At 49.1% G+C, this 22,578-nt stretch overlaps 7 protein-coding genes across 7 annotated transcripts; 3 read left to right on the plus strand and 4 right to left on the minus strand.

The window, feature by feature from the left end:
* Positions 1-227: 227 nt before the first annotated feature.
* Positions 228-1,367, minus strand: LTR84_006543 (uncharacterized protein; the record flags this gene model as incomplete). The annotated part of the gene is made up of 1 exon (XM_064850104.1): positions 228-1,367. One exon carries the CDS (start codon positions 1,365-1,367, stop codon positions 228-230), a length of 1,140 nt encoding a protein of 379 aa, XP_064702991.1.
* A 607-nt stretch (positions 1,368-1,974) lies between these two features.
* LTR84_006544 (uncharacterized protein) lies at positions 1,975-2,970 on the minus strand (the record flags this gene model as incomplete). Its single annotated transcript, XM_064850105.1, has 1 exon — positions 1,975-2,970. The coding sequence occupies one exon, from the start codon at positions 2,968-2,970 to the stop codon at positions 1,975-1,977; it is 996 nt and encodes a 331-aa protein (XP_064702992.1).
* A 2,662-nt stretch (positions 2,971-5,632) lies between these two features.
* Positions 5,633-11,776, plus strand: LTR84_006545 (uncharacterized protein; the record flags this gene model as incomplete). Its single annotated transcript, XM_064850106.1, has 5 exons — positions 5,633-7,338; positions 7,397-7,487; positions 7,940-11,363; positions 11,421-11,588; positions 11,673-11,776. 5 exons carry the CDS (start codon positions 5,633-5,635, stop codon positions 11,774-11,776), a joined length of 5,493 nt encoding a protein of 1,830 aa, XP_064702993.1.
* Positions 11,777-12,439: 663 nt separating this feature from the next.
* Positions 12,440-13,624, plus strand: LTR84_006546 (uncharacterized protein; the record flags this gene model as incomplete). The annotated part of the gene is made up of 2 exons (XM_064850107.1): positions 12,440-12,594; positions 12,649-13,624. The coding sequence occupies 2 exons, from the start codon at positions 12,440-12,442 to the stop codon at positions 13,622-13,624; spliced, it is 1,131 nt and encodes a 376-aa protein (XP_064702994.1).
* Positions 13,625-14,284: 660 nt separating this feature from the next.
* Positions 14,285-16,302, plus strand: LTR84_006547 (uncharacterized protein; the record flags this gene model as incomplete). Its single annotated transcript, XM_064850108.1, has 5 exons — positions 14,285-14,588; positions 14,649-14,811; positions 14,864-15,123; positions 15,173-15,362; positions 15,423-16,302. 5 exons carry the CDS (start codon positions 14,285-14,287, stop codon positions 16,300-16,302), a joined length of 1,797 nt encoding a protein of 598 aa, XP_064702995.1.
* A 195-nt stretch (positions 16,303-16,497) lies between these two features.
* Positions 16,498-19,239, minus strand: LTR84_006548 (uncharacterized protein; the record flags this gene model as incomplete). Its single annotated transcript, XM_064850109.1, has 6 exons — positions 16,498-17,031; positions 17,331-17,363; positions 17,675-18,062; positions 18,117-18,209; positions 18,277-18,776; positions 18,835-19,239. 6 exons carry the CDS (start codon positions 19,237-19,239, stop codon positions 16,498-16,500), a joined length of 1,953 nt encoding a protein of 650 aa, XP_064702996.1.
* A 1,019-nt stretch (positions 19,240-20,258) lies between these two features.
* LTR84_006549 (uncharacterized protein) lies at positions 20,259-22,251 on the minus strand (the record flags this gene model as incomplete). The annotated part of the gene is made up of 4 exons (XM_064850110.1): positions 20,259-21,184; positions 21,272-21,524; positions 21,586-21,994; positions 22,052-22,251. 4 exons carry the CDS (start codon positions 22,249-22,251, stop codon positions 20,259-20,261), a joined length of 1,788 nt encoding a protein of 595 aa, XP_064702997.1.
* Between the last annotated feature and the right edge of the window lie 327 nt (positions 22,252-22,578).

The following is a 22,578-nucleotide window of genomic DNA, read 5'->3' on the forward strand; positions in this document are numbered from 1 at the left end:
ATAGGCGGACTATGAAAAGACTAAGAGGCATGAAATAACTGACGATCTATTCTTGAGGTTCAGCTATCGGGTGGAAAAATAAAATTGCGAGTTCTGCACAGTCACTCTAAATCACTATGTAAACATTGGTGTTTAATGAAGACAAAAGTACGGGTCCAGAGAACCAAGTCAAGATTTAACTAATCAGTCTCAGTCCCAACAAAGACAATCGAAAGCCTCCCGACACATCATATCTTACTCTCCTTCTTCTGCTGTAACCGTACGCACCCCTCCTGAACACAGGTGGCGATGAGGGTCCCATCTTTACTCCAGATGCGCTGATGAACCAGACCTCTCCCGTCGCCAGCCCACGGACTCTCCATCTCAGTCAACATCCACTCATCGGCGCGGAACGCACGGGGATTGTGGAAGAAGATGGCGTGGTCAAGACTGACCATCATGCCGATGGCGCGGGAATCAGGCGCCTGGCCAGCAGCGTGTCCAAATTCCTTGTTCTCCTCTTCCTCGTCCCGCGCAATCGTCTCGAGATATTCTTGCATCTGCCGCCGCTCTTGCTCGTCGCCGTCGAAGTTGCGCAGCAGGGCCTCGATATTCTTGCGGCTGGCGAATCGAATCAGATTGTGGACGCGGGCAACCGTGCCGATGAAGTAGCTGTCGGACATGTATGCGAGGGCAGATAGGTGGGCTTGGTGGTTGTCGCCGGGCTTGTTGGCGCGCTCGCCCTCACTGATCTCCTGTTCCCGCACCTCTGGCGGACAATCGCTGATGCGGCCTCGGGCACGAAGCCATTGGCGGAGTTTCCGCTCGGAAGGCTCCTTGTGCCTTGTTGGTGGGACACGGACGCTTTCGAAGGGTCGATCATCTATCGTCGAGCCGGCTTTGGAGGGGAAGAAATCCTGATTGGGGTCGAGGGCCGGTGGGGGAGGGATGTCAGTAGGCATCCTCGCAGCGTGCTGCACCGTCTGCTTTCCACCGGAGTTTTCTTTCATGAACGACAAGGTCGTGGTGAAGATACATTTTCCTCTCTGGCGGGCTTGCACCGTTCGGGTAATGAAACTCTTTCCGTCGCGGACCCTCTCGACGTGGTATAATATTGGAATCTCGGAGTTTCCAGCCAGGACGAAATAGCAGTGCATGCTGTGCACCGTGAAGTCCTTGGGGATCGTGGCTTGTGCGGCGGCCAGACATTGGGCGATGGCAGCGCCGCCATAGATGCCTCTGGCTCCGGGAGGATGCCATAGGGGCCGAGCATTGGTGTAGATGTCTGGTCCTATGTCGACAAGAGGGAGCAGGGATAGGACATTCTCGATAGGGGAGTGGTGAGGGAGAGATTTAGGGGGTTTGATCAGTGTGGAATGCGTGGCCATGATCAGTTCAGAGGGGACGAGGGCTCTGCTTGGAGGTAGGGTATTGTAGCTATCTCAGCTCCTGACCTCTGAAGTCAATCGCGCGGGACGAGAGACCCCAAATGTTAGGTGAGGTGGGATTGAGGTTCAGGCTTGTCGTAGTGTTCTCGATAGTTAGAATAAGGGCGCCTGTCTATGATATATAATCTTATTTATCGTTCTCGGGGATTTCTTCGGCAATGCTTGCATGTGTCAGTCTCGGAGAGAAGAGGTGACTGACTTGGGAGTAATACGGAAGTCCGAGAGAGTTGCGAACTTGTGACAGGGCCTGAGGGATGGATGAAGCAATACGCAATACGAGACGTTTTTGCCGAGGTCCAAACCCAGATCAAAGCCGCCGGCACGTGATCAAGGTCAAGACATAGTGGCTGTCTTTTGAGATCATGATTAGACCTTCGGTGACCAAGAACAATATCTCCCCAAAGAAGTACAAGGTATATATGATAAATATATTACATTTGATTCGCATGAATCAATCTGATCCAATCCGATTGTTCATGTCATGTCCCAGACGCCCTCGCTAAGCTGCACAGATTTTGGTCGTAAGAGTGAATAGAGTAATGGCCAATTATACATGGTGCGGTGAGCCATTGAAGTAGCCAGAGCCATGAGAGCGGCTCGAGGTTGACAGGGTATGTCCCCATCCCGTATCACTGCTTGGGGTAAGAAGCATGGATGACCGCTCGATTTCGTCTCGTCTTCGTTCTCGAGGATTTTTGAAACTCTCCACGGTTGGGCTACGGTCCCTGCCGATCTTGCCTAATATGCCGAGTTTGCCAGTGCCTGGAAGACTTCCTGCACGAGGTCGCTGACCCGGTACAACGACCTGTGGTGCATCACAATTCGGGTTCTCGGAGGGCAAGGTGATTTGATAAGTGCTGGGTGTCAAGGTCAGGCCTGGAGATTCGGCTGATTCTCGAGATAACAGTAGCCGCAGAAGTTGACGTCTCTGCGCCTCGTCTTCTGGTAAAGTGATTGAATTCATGTTCATGTTGTTCATGGGCAACAGCTCTGAGGTTGATGTCGCATCTCCATAACTTACGGACGATGTTCTATCCCATCTCTTAACATGTTGCCTGCGCTGTGTATCCAGTGACTTGATATTTGATATTTTTCGATATGTGATGATAGCAACAGCAGAAGTGGCGATTGTAGCGATACACGAGATCACTAGTGGGACGTAAATCAGACTCTGGTTGGAGATAGGGAACTGGCGGTGGAGAGCATGATTGGCGACGGTGACGAAGACGCCCATGAACGACGAGGTCAGGACGGGCATGAGGACGGCATCGAAGGTGAACATGAGGCTGCGACTGAAGAATGCTGACAGGCCACTAATTGCATACCCAATTGTAAGAAATGTTGCTGCGACCCCAATGAGCGGTTTCCGACCAATCTTCAGATTCTCTTCCTCGGAAGTGAATGCCAGAGCAAATATTATGTACCCACCCAGCGCCAGCCATGTCGAAGAAAGGGCTACCGCTCGGTAGTAACTGGGTAATGCGTCTCGTTCAGTATAGAGATCGAAGAAGGTTTCACGCATCCGTTCGTAACGGCGGGACATTCTCTTTTATGAGAGCGACCAAAAGATAGAGGGAGACATTCAGCGATAGTTAAGTCGTGAAAATTGTGTACAAGTAGAATCCTTCAGATTTACCACCCGGTGGCTGGCTCGAGGGAAATGGGAGAACGGGGGATGCCTGACTGGGGACGCTAGGGATGTGGTCCTGGAGCAAGCGATGTGAAGGATCGGTTTGAGACGAGATACTCGGTTGACGAGGAGGACGTCAAGAGAAGAATGTTTTGTGGTATCTGTTGAGGACTGGCACGTTGACTGTTGCTCGAGAGTACGGTGAGTAAGCGAGTGACAGGCCTGAGGTCGCAGTTCTGAGGCTGAGGCTGAGGACGACGATGATGGGAAGCAGATGAGATGCAGCATGTCGTATTGGAGAAACAAGAAAGTCAAAAAGTGCCAGAGTCGCAAGGTGGAGACCCAAGGGATGATTATTCGTCCTGGTCGGCTCACCCAAGGCGACTTGGCTCAGCTTCGGCCAGGAAACCGGTGGTGATTGGGGGTGTCTCTCGGTGGGCCTGGGGCCTTTTAGGTGGGAAATCAAACTGTTACAGGGTCCAACCTGGTCCGAACGGGCGCGGGTGACCACTATGATAGGCTTCGCCAGGCTTCAACGGGCGTCATACCTGGTTGGCGTTAGGCGGCCTAGGCGTTCCTGGTACTTCGTAGATAGGGCTGACTGCAGCCAAGGGTTCTTTCTCTGGATGCCTTAACCGAGCATGCAACTACCTGCCTCCCTATAGGTACCTAGTCAACACTGTTACTCTGCCCCCTCCAACAGCGTCTTCATCAATAGTTTGATATTCTTGCGCCATCCAGCATCAATACAGGTACAACTTCGTATGGTCTCTCGTGTCACTGAGCTGTCTTCTCCCCACGACTCCTCATCAACGCCCTTTGGTCGATATATTCAATATAAACTCCTCGCAGGCCAAAGGCCCAGCCCACCCAGGATGATAGCCAAAATATCAAGTGTGTCGTTGTCCAGCTGATCCAGCCACTGTCATTTCCATAGATTACCGGCCAATTGTCCCAAGTTCTGAAAATGATGAACAACTGCAATGTGACCACCCATTTCTCAACTACCCTGTCGATCCATCCGGGCAGCGAGATTGGTGTTTGATATAAAAGTGGCGCTTGAGGTTCGGTCAAATATGAGTTCAACATTCGAAAGAACCCTTCTTTCTGCCCGTCTTCAGGAACTGTCCATTCCCTCACGATCAGGGCTTGCTCTGATGTGTTTCCTGGCACACGCCGCCATTCGTGCACCTTGTATTTAGGCACCTCGATGATCCCATCTTCAGGGCCATATTCGTTGACTTGATCGCCAAGTCTCACACTCGCCCGTCCCTGCAGCACTTGAAGATACTCATCATGAGTTTCATGCCAGTGGGGCCCTGACGTCCATGCTGATTTCCTGGGCAAAGTAATGGTAACACGGTGTGGTTGAGACAGATCGTATGTGACTGCTGTTGCACCACCCCGCTCAAATACCTGCAACTGAGTCGTTTTCCTTCGATTGATAGTCATTGTCTATCCCAGACGCCAGATGGCCACAAGCCAGGCAGCCTGAATGAATCGATGATATGTATACTTTCATGTGGCTGACAAACGCATCTGACGGGCTCATTCCGCCCATTCCTTTTTTTATTTTGCCATTAACAGCTTGACGATGCGAATACCAATGCCAATACCAACATTGGCTGTAGTGGCGGGTTGACCTACGGCGGCAACTAGCCCAGCCCACTGGTGACGCTGCTGTCGGTCATGTTCCTCGTCGACCCTGCCGCGCGACGCATGATAACGTGTGCCTTCTTCATGACCAGGGCTAACCAATACGGGACAAAATGCACGCCTCTTTAACGAAGGACTCCCAACGCATCTTCATCTTTTCGAAGGTTGGGATGCCATCTCACATGAACCATGAACCACATGAATCACAGGGCCCTAACAATCAAGACAGTGAAATGCCAAACCCTGCCAGCCGATGGCCGAGATTCGCCGAAATTCCGCCCCAATTCGCCTGGGTACTTTCGACTTCGATCTTGTGACGATAAATGGCAGGGCAGATTCAGCTCAAAACTTGGCACCAGATACAAGGCACATTGACACTGTTTCTTCTCTGGCTCTGGCTGCAAGCTCTACTAGGCTTATCACGAGTCGCTAATCACGTTGGAAATTCGTCGTGCAACTTTGAACTTGTTTATCATTGAGATCGTCCATGCTTGTTGCACATGGAGTGCATATTTGGCCCGATGGAAGCACTATCTTTGGGGATCGGCGAAACCTCCAATTGGTGCCATATCTGGTCTCTCCCAGTTTAAACTCTTGGGGAACAATGCCTCGAGGTTCATGCTAAATCTATCGTTGGTTAGCCGGCCCATCACGCCCGATGGAAATGAAGGATTCTCATCCCATTGGGAGTTTTCTACTTCTCTCGCGGACTTCTCTACAGGTTTGTTCGCCTACCCTATCAACTGCGGCTATGCAGTTCTATTTTACCTTGCCCACTCGGGCGGTGTTCATACCACCTCGGATCGGTTCATGTTCATATCATGTCTACTATGCAGCCTGAAACACTTGTTCTCTTCTTCTGTTCCATCAAACCCTGGAACACATCCTTCACGAGTATGCTCATTTGCTCCAAGGACAAATGCTTGCAGCCAATGCCGGTCCACTTCAACAGTCAGTGGCCAGCCTTGGCCTCGACTTTGCACCTCTACCCATTTTGGACTTGCAGACTCAGCCATATAGGATCTCACAGATTAATCACTTCGATAGATCCTTTGCGGAGTCGCAGCTAAAACACGAAGCAACTTCCATCCGGGGATCGCAAAGATTTCTTCGTCGGGTCACGTCAAGACTTAGTCGCCCTGATACCACATTCACAGCCGCTGCTCTGTCAAGCCATGTCGAGTCCAATGGAACCGCTGTCGTTGCTCAGATCTATATCGAGATGCTCGAGGTTGCCGCTGCCCATTCATCCGAGAAGTTTGAGGTTCCCGGAAATCTCATTATCACCGCTGCAAAAAATTCAAACCTGGAACTAGTGAAGTTGCTTGCTTCCTTTTCTTCAGTCAACAGCCTTGGCTTAGCTCTCGGTATCGCTATACTGAACAGAGACCAATCAATTGTCAGGATCTTGCTTGAAAAGGGTGGTGACACAGATCACTTACCATTATCCACACTCTCCTCTGTCGCAGTGGTTCACCAACAAATCTTTCAATTGATCCTACAAGCACCAAAACAGCTTCCCTATCATAAATTTGGCTATCTCTGTGCCGAAGCCATCCACAATGGTAGTCCTAATGCACTAGCAGTATTACTTCGACGTTTGCCAGATTACACGATCCTCGCAGAGAGCGCCTCAAAATGGAACCGAGATATTCTTCTTCAAATCGCGATAGCCTCGCAGTATGAAAGCGCCTTCTTCGCTGTTGCAGCCGCAACGGCTTCTTGGCCGTTGCTTGATGGACAACTATTCTTTCATGTACTTGACTACGCTCGTCCTTTGATTGTGCAGGATATGATGGATGTTCTTCTTGGCCTGCACAGCTCTTCATTCGACCTTCCAGTGCAAACACAGCTCGAATCTCTCCTTTGCCGTTGTATCGAAGATGGTTCCGACGATATACTTCGTTCTTTTGTTGACCATGGCCTTCAGATCTCTGCTAGAGTTACTTGTTACGCAGTTGAAAGACGTAAGCAGCAGAGTCTTGAGATACTATTGAGAGGAAATATCCAGGGCGATGCGGCGATCCTCTCTTGCATAGAATCGTCATTCGGACAATCTGCTGAGCCATTGCGAGAAAGGGTGTTATCGCGGCTTTTACACTGCCAGAATCGAGGATCCTGGATACAACAAGAGCTACTGAGGGCGGTTTTTGTGAGCCAGACCAGCCTAATCTCTCCACTTGTTGATTCCGGGGCGTCGGTGGATTTCAATCATGGCGAGTGTCTCAAATTTGCCGTCATCGCTGACAACATTCCTGTCGTCAAAGCTTTGTTGGCCCACGATGTAGCACTGTCGACGCTGCAACTGATATTCCCCTTCATCCGCCGAGAAGAGCCATTATCGCACAGGCTGGTCACCAAGATGTTTCTGAGAAAAGGAGTATCCGGGGACTGTGTCGATGTTGTCTTCAACGAATTATTATGCGATTATTCTCCGTCAAGAGATTCCGAACTTCTAGAAGTTTTCATTGCCACGGCCTCTTGTTGTCAAATCCAATCACTTCTTGTTGCTATGGAGCACCATGATTCAGCAATATTCGACAAAATGCGGCTATCCTTCGGCCTTCGCTACAACGGGGTTTCTGAATGGTTCGATGCTTATCATTGCAACTTAGTTGATCAGCTGTGCTCGGACGACAGTTGTTCTAACAGTTCTTCGTCTTACCTTAAGCTGTTCCTCCAGATATCAGGCACCTCTGAAAGATTATGTAGAAGAGGTAAAAGCCGCAGATACGACTGCTTCCATCGGCTCTTGCAACACCGAGGTCATGATCGTGAGTTGATTGACATATGCCTGAACTCCATGAATGGGATTGACGACATTTCATTGAGAGAGCTGGCTCTTACCGCCAGTTGCTTCTGTGATCCCGAAACCACAAAAGATATACTGAGCTCCAAGCCCTTTGCACAATTAGGACGGCGTTCTTCTGTGGAATCATTGAATGGATCCGATATTCCGCACAGTGAAGTCAAGATTCCATCCCCAAATCTCAAGGTCTCAATATTTTCCGACCACAGGATCTCCCTGTGCTTGCCAATGTTCCTCCAGTGGTGTGGCTTGGGAGGGGATGCAATGAGGACCCTCACTACGAAGCTACTTCGCAGACATATAGAAGAACTGCATCTATGCGTCGGAGAAAGCCAGTGGCCACTTGATACACTGGATTTTTTAATCTCCTGGCCAATAGATACAGCTTCCTCCCATTTCGAAGCATGTTTGATACAGTCCAACTCCTCTCAGCAATGGATAGTGCTCCAAAAGCTTTTAGCGCTAAGAGTACCGCTGGAAACCATTTCGAATTCATTTGGCCCAGATTTGCATACACTCGCCCCTGCTGGTCTTCAAATCATCCTTGAGTCCGCGACTCTGTCGCTCCATGATGAGAGCCATATCTCCATGTTACAACATAGTTTCGATTGGGCATGTTGTTCTCATGATTATCCGCGCTCACTCATCCTAGCTTCAAAGTTCCCGCATAAGCTCGAGATCACTAATATCTTGGACATTCTGAAGGATGAGATAAAAGAAGACGGCGAGAGTGACTGGTTTTGTAAAGTTCTCGACTTGACGACGCCAAGCGCGACTGGTCTCGCAGTTCTATGGCAACATCTTCAGCAAGGCTCTCTCCAAGCTGTGGCACCCGGGAAGGTCCAGGCTCTGCTTAAGGCAGGTGCAACCGGAACTCTAGTATCAGACACGTTGATGTGCAGTGTGTCAGAGGGGAATCATACTCTTGTGAATCTGGTTCTTGAGCACTGGGGCATGGATCGGTGTCGGAGTGGCCGTGCAACTTTCGACTTCAAGAGACGACTCACCAGTCCTCGTGTTGAGACCAGAGTAGCGGAGATGCCTTCCAGTCGTGTGTTCTACCAGGCTCTCGGCGATGCCCTGTCAGCCGCGATTACCAAGGGGGATTTGGAAATGTGCAAACTGCTAGTTACCGCGGGGGCTCCACTCATTCACAATGAAAGAGTCGTCATCATGGACGCCGTGTTATCTATGGACGCCCATACTCTGCTTGCTTTCATAAGCATTTGCGCCAGCGTTGATGACTTTGGAAATCCCGGTGTTGATTACGCCCTCCTTGAAGCTGTGAAATTCGGGCGTCCAGCTTCTGCCAGGGCAATGGTTGAGGCTGGTGGTTCTGTGCTGGCATACGACTGTGAATGCTTGAAGATCGCGATAGATACAGCTTGCCAGGGGAAAATGGAAATGCTTGAAATGCTCACGGCCTTGAGACCTACCCAAGACACACTCTCTTTTATCGCAGAAGAAATGAGCCCTAGATTGCGTTTACCCGCGGATAACCCGGACAGATTTTGTGAGATATTTGGGCTCCTCCATTTGAAAGGGTTGGTGGAGGCGAAATACTACAATCCAGCGTTCGTCAACTTGTGTAGGATGAAGTCAACAACATGGGATAATGCTCAAAGCTTTCTTGAATATGGTGCTCATGTTACTTGGTCAGAAGGGGCTTGCATGCGAGCCGCTTGGAGACATGGAAACCTGCAATTGTTTCCACAACTCTTTCACCAATGTCAGGAACAAGTCGTTTTGAACAATCTCTTCGAGACTGCGGTCTCTGACCATACAAGTGGTAAGCTTTCAGGATACCTTCAGCTTCACGAAGATGTGCTTGTTGTTCTCGCTCCTCTGCTTGTGACGAATCTCCCTCAAAATGCCCGGAATCAAGCACTGTCAAAGGCTTCGACCGTGCTGGACCCTAGTATACAACTACTGGAATTAATGGTGGAGACTGGAGCCCGCCTCGACCAAGACGGGGGTGAAACTCTCTATCGCTTGTGTCACCATAATCTAGGACATTCACTGATCAAATCGTGTCTCCCACCCATGAAGGCCAGACTACAGGCCTTGAAACTGCTCTTCAACTGCAAAACCTTACGGAATCTGCCAATCAACACCTTCACTGATTCGAAGAAGAATGAGAATTTTCGGACTTACCTGGATCTCATACTCTGGCCCGACACAACTCCAGACGCCTTCGTCCCAACGCAGGAACATGTAGCCCTATTCGACACCATGTTGGAGGTGCACCACGGAACAGAGTCTTCCAAATTAATAGAGAATTTCTTGTTGACTACACAGGGTCTCGGCTTCATTTCAACTTATTGTGCACGATTAGGTTGCTATGCGATGGAAGTGTTGCTCAGCGCTGAAATCATGGCACCAAAGCAGGATGGTTATGATCGACAAATTGAGTTGATCATCCGGGCACTTCAGATTAGCGCTCCACGAGTTCTTGCTGGGTTCGAATTACAACGCGTCAATGCCGAGCAGTTCTTTGACTGCCTGTCAGATCAAGACAATCATGTCACTGAGCACCAGCCTGCTCCTATGTACCTGCGAGCAATACCAGACTGCCCTACCACGAATCGCTATGTGGACACTGATGGCTTTGAATACAAGTTCGGTGTAGGGGAGAGCAAGACCGAGGAGAACCAGCAACAAGGACGTTCACTCTCACGAAGTTCCATGAATCGGCTCTTGTTCCTTGCTATGAAGCGCCGGAGGACGACAACACTAGTCTCTACACTACTCGAATGTGGTGCAGAACCACATGGGACTGACCCAGAAGGCAGATCCGCCCTATATCTGGCTACGTCTCTCCAGGACTGTTACTGTTCGGCTATGAATAAATTGATCAGCAAAGGCGCTCCTCCTGACGATGGGAGCCTTCATCTGGCCACCTGTAACCAAGACCTTCCAGCTATACGGGTACTTCTAGAAGCGGGCCATAGCCTTGGTCACCGATCGCCACTACACCAAGACTCAACAGTCATGGAAGCTTTTCTACGTTATGATCACCCTGAATGCAAGAGGAAGACCTTGGTAGCGACTTTGAACATTCTTCTCAAGGATGCAGATTGGGGTAATATAGTTTGGCAAGCTCGGCCGAACTTATCAGGCATCGCGCTCGAAGGTAGATGGCCCTATGAGTCTATCTCCGCTCTTCTAGAATTCAGACCCTCCACAGGGGTAAAGACTTCACTACTTCGTTGCGGAACTTTTCGGTATTCCTTACTAAGTGCTGTGAAGAAATGGGACACGTGCGGAAGGCTCAAGGATGGCGACCGTCAGAAGCTAATCACCAGGCTTGCCAGCTTGGGCTTCAAGGAGAAATATTACGCTAGCGAAGGACCACAGCCCAAAGATGCCATTGGCATACCCGAGCGACTGCTCGATGCTGACAGTAGAAGCCGTCTCCTAGCCTGGCAAGAAAAGGAGTGCTCAGTGTGTGGCGACAAGCCGGAAGAACCAAAGGACATCTACTCCCACCTGTGCACTCCATGTATGCCAAAGCACGGGTGGCAAAATGAAATAATTTGCAAGGACTGTCTCCAGCAGTGCCTCGAGTCCAGAATGTTCCCTACCGAAGACGAAAGATTCCCCTCAGACAATGTCCTCTGCTGGGCCCCCAACTGTGGAGAAGTTCTCAGCCACCCTACCATCCAGAAATATGCCGATGCGAAACGATTCGCTACATACGACGAAGCGTTGTGTCAGAAACTCCTACACGCCGGTCAAAGCATGGCCAAGTGCTCACGGAAAGATTGCAAGGGGGCCATATGGCTCGATCCAGTCAGCGACAAGAACGTCACAGTCTTCAATTGCCCCGTATGCGACCATCGTACGTGCGTGCAGTGCAATCAACCATATAGGAACCACGCCAACAAACCCTGTCCAGCCGGCGAAGCAGCGAAACTCAACGCGCGGAGGAAGGAAGAGGAGAAGCTGACAACGGCTTTCATGAAGAAGGAGAAAAAATGCCCCAAGTGTAAGATGGCTTACCACAGAATCGAAGGGTGCGATCACATCGTCTGTGGGAAAGATGCGCATTCCGCCGCCAAATCCTGTAAGTCTTGACCACCCTCTATTCCTCACTCTCTTATCTTCACGCATGTGCTTAGAGCTTTTGCTAATCTTCGTGTGCTCGTAGTGGGATGTGGTTTCGAATTCTGCTACCTGTGTGATGCCGACTACAAGGAAATTCGTGCCAAAGGCAACAAATCCCATGCAAAGTCGTGTCCGCATTATGCATAAACTTCTCTTTTTGTTTTGATAGACCAGACAATTTCCATAAGATGCTGTTTTAGGTGGTAGATAGTTGGTATACCTCGTCTTCATGTTTGAATTTATAATCTTAATGAACGAGTTGCTCGGAACTCACCATGACTGCTATTATCCAAGTCTGCGATAACATGCCACAAGCATACAATACATTGCATGCAAACCTTGCTGCGCGTAACTAGACACTAATCTGCTATTCCCAAACCTTCGTCTCGCGCAGATACCCCTGCTCCGTGAATATGCACAGATGCGTGACCATCAATGGCTGCACGATCTCCTTGTGTGGTGTAAGGTTCTGTTCCAACGGTTCGCAGTGCTTCTCGGCCGGGACCTGGGTTTCTTTAGGGCTTGTTTGTCATAAAACCACGATTGGAGCCGAGATCGAGGAACTGTCCCGCGTCGATCATCCCGGGTGTTGGCAGCCTGGTTCACTCAGCAAAGCTGCTGGAACGTTCATGCAATAGGTGACGATTATGTTAGTATGCAGTGTAATATAGTGTATATAATGTCAACATAGTTAGGTGGTCGTCGATCAGCAATGATCACACAGTTCTGAATGCAGGTGTTGCATAAACGTTATATTCGTGGGTACCAGAAAGCTCCAGTTGGGTAGTCAAAGGCGCTAGTGATATCAAAATGTCCCCTCTGATCTCCTGGATGATACTACTGCTTAGTACTGAGCTTGTCTCTGGCATCTGTCCGCCATTCTCAGGATCATTCTTCGTTGAACAACAAGACCTGTATCCTGAGAGTGCCGACTGGGATCCTAACAATTGCATTCTCTACCTTGGGTGAGTGGTACGTCAACTATAAAATTGAGGACGAAGATTAACGATGACCGACAGCTCTCTGTTCAACTGCTCGATTGTTGCATACAGCCCCTACAACAAGACATCAGAAATCATCATAATCCCGGGTACCTCACATCCCGGGAGTGATAACTTCACCGAATATCACCTCAACGGCATCGAATACAATCTGAACACCGGTCATATACTTGCTACGGTTTCTTCCGCGCAATCCTTTGTCAGCGTTATCGCCCCAGGCCCAGACAATACAATTGTTGTTGACTATTCACATGCGAACTATACCGGCCCCAATCATCTCATTGTATATGACCCGAAAGCTAAACGTCTCATAGCAGACCTAAACCTCGATGTAGCCCAGGAGGAATTCAGAGCAATCACAGGTAACCTCACTAACGGATTCCAAGATGTGGCTGCCGTTGACACGACTGGCGATTCCTACATAGTGGGAACATTCGGGAACTCGATCGTCAAGCTCGCTCGCGATACAAATGTTCCTCACCTGTGGTTCTCCCCCACGAACTACACACGCGAGTACGGCTTCGGCGGCATCGCCGCTCTCGGTGAGAAGCTCATCGTGTCCGATGCAGTCTCAGGTGGCTTTGTGACCTTCGACGCCCGCGACGACGACCCTCAACCAACTTACGTGGAACTACAAGGTCTGCCGGCGAACTATCGGCCTCTCAACGCCGACGGAGTCTACTCGCCCAAACGATACAACGGCAAAGTCGTGCTTTGGTCGGACGACTACAACGGGACGTCTGTCTACGGGAGTGACGATAATTGGGCGTCGGCGCATTTCATAGGCCTCATCGCCAACGACGACCCCGGCAGGATCCAGGGCGCGATGACTACCGCCTGCTTCGAGATCAATGACAGAGTCTATGTGCTCAATCAGATCTTCCAGTTTAGCTTGCCCGTCAAGCCGCGTAAGAACTTCCCGATGTATGACGTTACATGGCAGCTGGATGCGATGGTCGCTGAGAGCTTTTTGGCAAATTCGACTGGACCGTGATGTACATGGAGCTGGATAGAGGCTGTTTCTGCATCGCTGAAAACTTCCACTAGATGAGGTGTCCTCATAGCTAGGTTTCAAATGAGACCTGGGGTTTCCCAAAAGAAACACCTAGTCTACACTCTTTCTCCATACTGAAATCGCGGTTCCTATGGTCGATCGTAGATTTCTTCTCGTAAGATGCAATGCGTACTTGGACAGTATGACAAAATGTTGGGCCTTTGCAGGCTACGCCGTTACTTCTCATCGTGGGACATGACAGCGCATACTCGCGGGTCTAGCAATCTGTAGACTTGACCAAGCAGTAAATAGTCAAGGTTCACAATGTAATTATTCAAAGGCGATGCGAGCAGACCGCAGAATTGGGGCGGCAGTATTCGCAATCGAGTATTAGCAACAGGGACTAAAAGGAGGGGCCATCAATCGGAAGATGTCTTTGCGTGTTGTGCTTAGGCTGGAGGTATCCGAAATAATTTATCACCGAAGAGTACGAACTACGTGGAGAAGCAGATCTGAGACGTTCTGCCCCAGCTGCGGGGAAGCACCCAACTAGTTCTGGGGAGATATCTAGGTGGCACTGAAACTATCTTGTATGTGTCTGAGGATATCAAAGAACTGGGTTACGATGGACAAGTAGCAGAAAGAATAGGTTGATCAATCATGGCCCAAGAACCGAGTGTGAAAGTTGGCGATATCCCTATCTTGTTCCGACGCCTGAAGGAGCCGGAACTCGGTGTTAATGGCTACGATGGACCAGCGCACTCAGTGACTATTCTGAAAGCTGGCCACCGCAAGGAAGAAGATGTCAAAGCTTTCGGAGTCGATACAATATACGAGAAAGATGTTGAGATCCCAATGCGTGATGGTATTATACTGAAGGGCGATATCTTTCGCCCTGCAACCTCAGATTCTGAAAACGTACCGGCGATTATTCCATGGAGTCCTTACGGCAAAACAGGCAGAGGTACGATGATTCTGCAGAAGGCTCTATGACATACATCTGCTGACAGCACCCTCCTCACAGGCTTGTCTCTGAATTTCATGCCTGGGAGAATGGGTGTACCCAGAGCGAACACGTCCGGGTATGAGAAGTTCGAAGCCCCTGACCCCGCAGAGTGGACTGCTCGTGGCTATGCCGTTGTCAATATTGACTCTCGTGGGGCGTGGGATTCGCAGGGATATCTCTGGTAGGTAAATCTGCACACTTATGTCTTTTGAACCCTGATCAGAGTTATACAGTTGGGCCGGTACCCAAGAAGGTAGAGATGGGTACGATGCCATCGAATGGATCGCCAAGCTCCCGTGGTGTACTGGAAGCGTGGCCACGGCAGGAAACTCATGGCTTGGCCGTTCCCAATGGTACATCGCGGCTGAGCGCCCTCCGTCTCTGAAGTGCATCGCTCCCCTAGAGGGTTCGGGAGACCTATATCGAGAGATCCATGTCCGGGGAGGAATCGCTTGTACACCTTTTCTCGAATGGATGATGACAAACCTCAGGGGTAGTATTGAGAACGCTTTGTTGGAGGAACTATCTAATCAAATTTACAGGACGAGGCTATATGGAAGACCCAGTGGCAATGCTGAAGAAATACCCTCTGATGAATGACTACTGGAAAGACAAACGCGCACAGATCTTTAACATCGAAGTTCCAGCATATGTCTTAGCCAGCTACTCGACATTCCTCCATTTGCCAGGGAGTTTGCGGGGATTTGACGAAATCCCCCACAACGATAAATGGTAGGCGCTTTGCATACTCTTCACAGCCGCTATGGTTCATTTGACTAACTCACTCAACAGGCTGCGTGTTCATGAAAGTCAGGAATGGCATGACTTATATCAAAAACGAACCACTGATGAGCTTCAAATATTCTTCGACCGTTATCTCAAAGGCATTGAAAACGGGTGGGAGACGACTCCCCAGGTCCGTGTGTCCTTGTTAGGCTACAACCAGCCCAACATCAGGAATCAGGTCTACAAGGCTTGGCCACCGGCAGAGACGAAGTACACAACATTATTTGCCGGAACTGGCGACCAGTTGCTCGTACATGCTGCAACTGACCAAAGTTTCGTCTCCTATCAATCTGATGTAGATGCTCAGCAGGTCGACAATGACACTGAAGAGCTCCATTTCAGATTGAAGATTCCAGAGAGAACATTTCTCATTGGCGCTGTGAAAGCTGTTCTGTACCTATCATGCGATGACGTCGACGATATGGACATATTCTTACAGGTCCGAAAAGCTAATAAAGATGGCCTTATCCTTCGAAGTTATAATGTGCCTGATGATGACATGGCGGCCATGGGTATTCCACGAGAGAAAGTCCCTTTGGTGAACCCTGTCGTATATCTAGGCCCTCATGGCCAGATTCGAGCAAGCCATCGTGCGATCGACATGAATATCTCGAAGCCACATTATATCTCACATGCTCACTTGGTTGAGGAGCGCATTCGGAGAGGATCTGTTGTACGAGTTGAAACTAGCATTTGGCCAGGTGGAATCATCTTTGAGAACGGTGAATATCTGGTGATCAAGGTCAGCGGTCATCCGATGTACTTGGCGGAGTTTCCCACGTTGAGAGGGGCTTTCAAGGCAAACAACAAGGGCCTTCACAAGGTATGGATTGGCGGAGAGTCAGCATCTCATTTCGTGGTGCCGTTTGTCGAACCACCGATTTGAAGTCCCTCGCTGCAAAGATGTCTTAAGCTCAATAGAATCTGGCTTCATAAAACTGCTTCCATTCACCTGTCCATGAGTAATTAAGAGTTGATACATTTTCACTGTAGAACTCGAAGTAAAAATGGTAACAAGACGTGTGCCAAACTGCACATGACTTAGTCATTCAGTGCTCTAAATCACCCTATGCTCATATGGTCATTTGACATGGAAAGTCATTTCCTGCTCCAGTTTGACCTCATTGATAATTGGGTTATTGGCCGGTACCAGGACGCACAGTATTCTCGCCCATTCATCCGTGTCATTATCCCATCCGTGCATCGTGGCGCGCTGAACAACAACTCCGCCCTGTGAGATCGGCGTCTTCGACCCATCATCCAGCGTCAATATCACTGTACCCGTGAGAACCACTATATAGTCTTGCGAGATTGTTCGGTGGAACAAGCCGGTGGAACGAGGAGGAAAGTCGACAATGCGCAGCACTGAGCCTCCATTTACGATTCCTGTCTTGACCTTTCCTCTGTCATCGGGAACATTGACATCTGCTGGTATTGAATCACTTGACCATAACAATTGAGCAGCGTTTCCGTGTTCGAGAAGCTCGGCGCTAATCAAGTCGTCCCGTTCGACATAAGCCTTCGAATGCTCATTATGGCTGGTGACAACACGTCTAATTGGGGGCAAAGGTGAATAAGACACCATCTCTGCCGTTGAACCAGAACTGGTCCTGATCTATCGTATGTCAGCGTCGATTTCGATCAGCTTCGGAGAAACTCTGACCTCTGGGTGTTGTTTTCGTCCTTGGAGGGTTGGCGTTATTGCATGTGTGATACAAGTGTCATTCAATCATCACCTATAACAGGATTACATCTTTAGAAGTCTTCATTTGATCTTGAAACGTAGGGCTCTTTGCCACAACTCCCGGATGTGGGGGGTGTATCCACTTCCGGAAGTAAACATTTCACCATCGGATCGGGCATTAAATTAGTCCCATCAACATACATTTTGTCCTATATTGATGGCCGTCTTACAAAGATACCCATAGATGCTTTGAGTTGCCGACTCTAGAGCTAATTTTGTCAGACGGTTCCATGCTTGGCCACACCTGGCGATGGGGAGATAGATGTGCGCCAATGATGAAAATTCATTCTGGTGACGCGGTTCATCATATGACTTATCCAACGTAGTGCCAGTGCAAGTCAGTTTTCTAGAAACTGGCCATTTCCTTGCACGAGACAAGTTTCATTAGAATTCACCTGAAGAGCTTGACTTTGATTATTTGGACCTGCCTTCCCGACTTGCGGATGCCTAATGACTGACATTCTTATCTAACAAGATAGTACCTATACACGAGGTAGATGCCTCCAACACCTACACTGATGATGCTTGTGAGAGCCATACCAAGGCCAAGTAAAATAGCTTGCCCAAAGAAGTTCAGTTGGTGACCACTTCTGCGCACTACAGGTGATAATGGCTTTATTGCCGTTTCTTTCAATTGGTCGATACGAAGCTGGTCCTTCAAATTAGTCAAAGGTTGCGTCGAGCGCTTGCCCGGGAGATACTGCGGAGATGGTAGAGTGAACATGGCCGGCACGTAACGAGGGAAGACAGCAGCGGGTAGAGAGGGATGCATCGGGGCAACTGGACCCACGAGCAGTTCCACTGGGATATGATTGATAGTGTACATCGCAGCGACTGTAAATCTTGATAGATAGTTTGCTTCGCGTATCCCGGCGAAAATGAAACTGGCGACCAATTCTTGACTTTTCAATGGAAAGTTACTTAGCCATGAAAATTTCTGAGGGCAGAGTCCTTACCCTATCAAGACATTAAGTGCATCGTCAAGGCTGCTCACACGAACAATCGTGATTGTAGGCTCAAGTGATTTTCGCTGAAAGAACGGGACGTCTCTGCAAATCGTTAGTGATGGTAATGTGATCGTCTATGTGATCAAGTAGTTAAACAGCCAGCCCTTACCTATCGAGTACCTCCACAATACTAATGTTGTCACCAGACGAAAGAGTCTTTATTTTGTCAGACTTCCACGTATCTTTAGTGGTGTCTCCCAGTCTACCACTCCGACCACGTTTCTCGCGTCCTATACCTTGATCGGGTTCAAGGATTAATGCGAGCTCTGATAGAAACGAATCTGCAATAAATTCATTGACGAGAACAAGTTGTGGTGCATATGCTGACTTCCCACCGAAAGCAAGGCTGGCTACCAATATTGACCTAGCAGCTTTCGAAATATCAGCAGTACGATCTACTATCGCTACCACCCCTGCAGTCGGCTTAGAGGACAGTATTTGTGTCCAATCCAGCGGATTGATATCTTCATTTGTCTGATGGACCAGAAAACATTGTCTGGTGAAGGACACTGGAGGCCTCGAAGTTGACAGGGCGAATGTATCGCTATCCAGGGCATCAGTCAAAATTTGTCTGAGTGTCGCTGATGTTTTTGTCAGCGTCTGGGGAAGCTGCATATATTTGCCGTCAGTTATGTACAATTTCGCAACTCATTCCGCAGGGATTTACCTCAACAATAACACATGAACCCGCTGCTATAGCAGCTCCCAAGGCGGATAAAATCGAGAATGTCATGTTTGCTTTTGATGGGATAATGTAAATGATTCCAGTTGGCCGCACTCTCTCAACATTATCAACGCCCAATTCTACCTTCCGAGCCAAGGCCAGATCCTGATGCAAGTCAAGAGAGCCATATTGGACTCGAAGTTCCAAAAGTGCGCGAGCAAATTCGAAGTCAGCTTCGGCTGAGCAGAGTACAGAATCGGCTTGAATCGCTAGCTTCAAGGTATTTGCCGATCTCGTTAGAAGGTCATGTAAGCGACGGAATTGGTCTTGCTTGTGGTGGTATGACTGTGCGCGGCCATCGAGTGCTGATATTTGTAAACTAGGGAATTCTCTAGATAGAGTAGACATGACGAGCGGCTTTGGTGTGATCTTGCTGAATTTACTTCTACTTCCACGCGATTTGTTCTGTTTCCTGTTCAAGCTCAGACTTCAATACACCTTTCATACTCGGTCCTGAAATCACCTCCCTGCATGGAGACAGGCCTCGGAGTAAGCATTGGAGTTTCAAAGCCGGTAGAGCTAAAATGGATCCGGTTGTGGTGTGGTCGGAACTCCAGGTCTGAAGCGCTCTGGCTATCTTGACATTCGTATTGATAGATTGCATCTCCGCCTTTGGCAAAGTTATCAGTTTCTCAAACCAGCTCAGGTACGATTTATCGACCACCCCGCATAAAGAAGATCTCTAATTAATCGTTGAAGATGTCACGAATTCAAATTTTAACAGATACGACTTACGAACCAACATCTGTGCGAGACATTCTGCAGGTCTATGACATTCATCGAACTGGAGCAGAAACAGTGTCAACAGAAACATCGGGCTGGAGTGCTGATTCAGATTTTCCAACAAATTCCCATGCTCAAAACTGGCTTTCAACCTATCGCAGGATTCCACCTTTCCGCGAACCAAGCAGGAATCACAGGTACTTCAGTCGCCCTGCGGGACGCGATCTTGGCGAGGGGCTCTTCGTTGTTATGATGTTCTCTGGGGTTTACATTGTTTCAGTAAGTTCTGTACTACTGCCCTATATGGCTTTCGAGGTTGACTAAGGGATTTTCAGGCCATCAGCAAGGTCTGGAGATCCACAATCGGCCGCTGGAGAGAATGGCCCTGGGGTTACCCGGTGGGTGGGGACTGGTAGGCGTTAGATCAGGGACATCGAAGATGCTAGAAATCAATTGAATTGGAATTGAAGTGAACTTGCTATACTACCATGGTATGTCCTTACCTGTGAGGCTTGCGGTGAGGGTGGGATCTTAGCTTGAATAGAACTATAGGACACAGAGGACACTTCCTCAGAGCTTCTTGGTTCAATGTATGTGCATGTCGCTTCAAGTCTACCTCTATTGAGTAATCCGCCAGTGGCAGCCTATGTCGCCGCCGGAATGACTGGCAAGAGAACATAGTTCTCTAGACCAGTGCCAAAATGAATGTGATTGAGACCCCTGAGTTTCTCAAGAGGCCGGTCGATTGGAGAGTTATGCTCAAATCTTCCAGCGCCCTGTGTGTCTCCAGATGCCACCTCAAACACAAGGGCCTCGCCAGGGGTCAAAACCACACTCGTCGGCCAAAGTTCTATATCGACGGCGTAGATCTCGCCTGGAACTACAGGTAAAACCTCCGTTGACAGGTACTCGCGATGAGGGTGCCAGAATGTGTTTCTCGTACTCCGATAGTTCACCTCTCGCATGCTTACACGAAGCCACCCCTTGCATACGGGAACGGCATCACCGTCCGCCCCAGTATAGAAAATTTCTTTTCTGTCCTTGTCAAGGTGGCGGAGAGTCACGAAAAGATCCATCTCGCTTGGTCCACTTGCGTACTCCAGAGCGCTGGTTGAGACATTTAGATGAGCAACAATATGTCCAGTGAATTCGATCTCCTTTTCGACAGGCTCCGTTTTAAACTGGACTCTATGCTGTTCGTTGAGACCAGATGGTGCCCGATAAGTAAGCTTCCCAGTGGTTTGAGATTTCGCCATTTCTTCTCCGAAAGATAGATTCACCCCAAGGTGATACTTTGTGTATTTTGTACGAGCTATTGGCCATTCGGCCTCGAGCCTCGTTGGGAAAGTCTTCTCAGCTTCAGGATTATTGACACCGGGGTTTCCTTTTCGAATAACCACGTCAATTCTCGGTGCCTCACCTGTGGACCACCCGACAACATCATGGCCTTTCAAGAATGCATCGAGAAAGCTTTTCTGCAGCTCCACTGAATTTTTCGTATAGAAGGGCATGTCATGCCTTCCAGTCGCAAAGCGCAAATATTTAAGCTTCGACCCAGCGTACATGAAGCCTAAAAAATATTTAGTTGAAGTCAGATGTTGATCATGGTGGGCTGCGGACTGCTATAGTAGAAGCTTCGCCAACCAAGCAAACGTACCTTCAATGTTTCCTCGCAAGTGGAGATGAATACCACCCCAATTTGCCACAGAAAGTAAGGGCACCTGAATGTCCTTCAAATCGAAACTCTTGGATGCATAGTAGTCATCGTCAAGGAAGCGATTGTTCACGTTGTCGATAGTTTGGTCTCGACAAGAGCTCTTCAACTCTTCCTTCGTCAGATCACCGTCGAGGGTATCCGGACCCCAGTTTCTGGCAGCTCTCCCTGGCCTACCATATTGATTCGTTATGACCTAGCATAGTAAGGGAAAGATCTCAAAATGGACGTGGCCACCGAAAGAAGGGTAGACGTACCTGACGGTTCCACCAGAAATCAATGAAAGCGTTAGATAATATACCTCCATGTCTGCAGCGGTCTCGATAATAGTCTGACATACCCTCCCAAGGTATAATACAAGCGAGGCCTTTTGGCTGCCGTGCGGCAACTCGCCATTGGCTACCTGCATAATAGCTCACTCCTAGGAGCCCAATCTTGCCAGATGACCAAGGCTGGTCCGTGGACCATTCTATTAGATCCTTGAAGGCCAGACTGGTATCGCGGGACATGGTGTTGAGCTCTCCTGGAGATTGGCCAAGACCGACCTCATCTCCTCGGACGACCGCGTATCCATGCTTCGTCCAGAAGCCTGGATCTGGGGTCTCCCAAGCAGAATGTGCAGAGTGCTGTTCTTCGGGAACTTCACCGAAAGACTTAGCATGAAAACTATACTCAGTTAGTGCTGTTATCCAGGTCACGAGCCTTTGCAACAACACGACTTACTCGCCGTAGTGGATATCCTTGCCGTAAGGCCCATATGTTACCAACACAGGAAACTTGGCATTTGCTGCCTTTGGTCGATATACGTTGATCCTCACAATGCCGCGGTTATCTTTTAGTTGAACAGTCACATTCTCCTCAAAGATATAGTCATACGAGGTTTTGTCAACGCGGTGAATGTCATCGCGGATTGTGTTGGGCATCTTCACGAAACGATTGTAGACACTCAACGGCGTTGGATTGGTCTGCAAGGCACCAGAACGATGTGCATGGCTTATGGATTATTCCCTCAACAGATATTGACTCAAAACTCCCACCAGATATTCTCCTGTGGAGATTCGCCGTCTGGTGATCCGTGGTGGGACCTGGTCTTTCATGAATGGTCAATCCATGACCGGGACCTCCATCGCCATCATTCGGATGAACCATATCAGGGGTGTACGATAGCCGACGAGAATCCCAGAGGTCCGGATCCATTCCGTTAAACGTCTATCACAAAACTGGGAGCCATCCGACCATCGCCATGTTGA

The sequence above is a fragment of the Exophiala bonariae genome (assembly GCF_035927105.1).
Source record: "Exophiala bonariae strain CCFEE 5792 chromosome Unknown scaffold_25, whole genome shotgun sequence".
Lineage (NCBI taxonomy): Eukaryota > Fungi > Ascomycota > Eurotiomycetes > Chaetothyriales > Herpotrichiellaceae > Exophiala > Exophiala bonariae.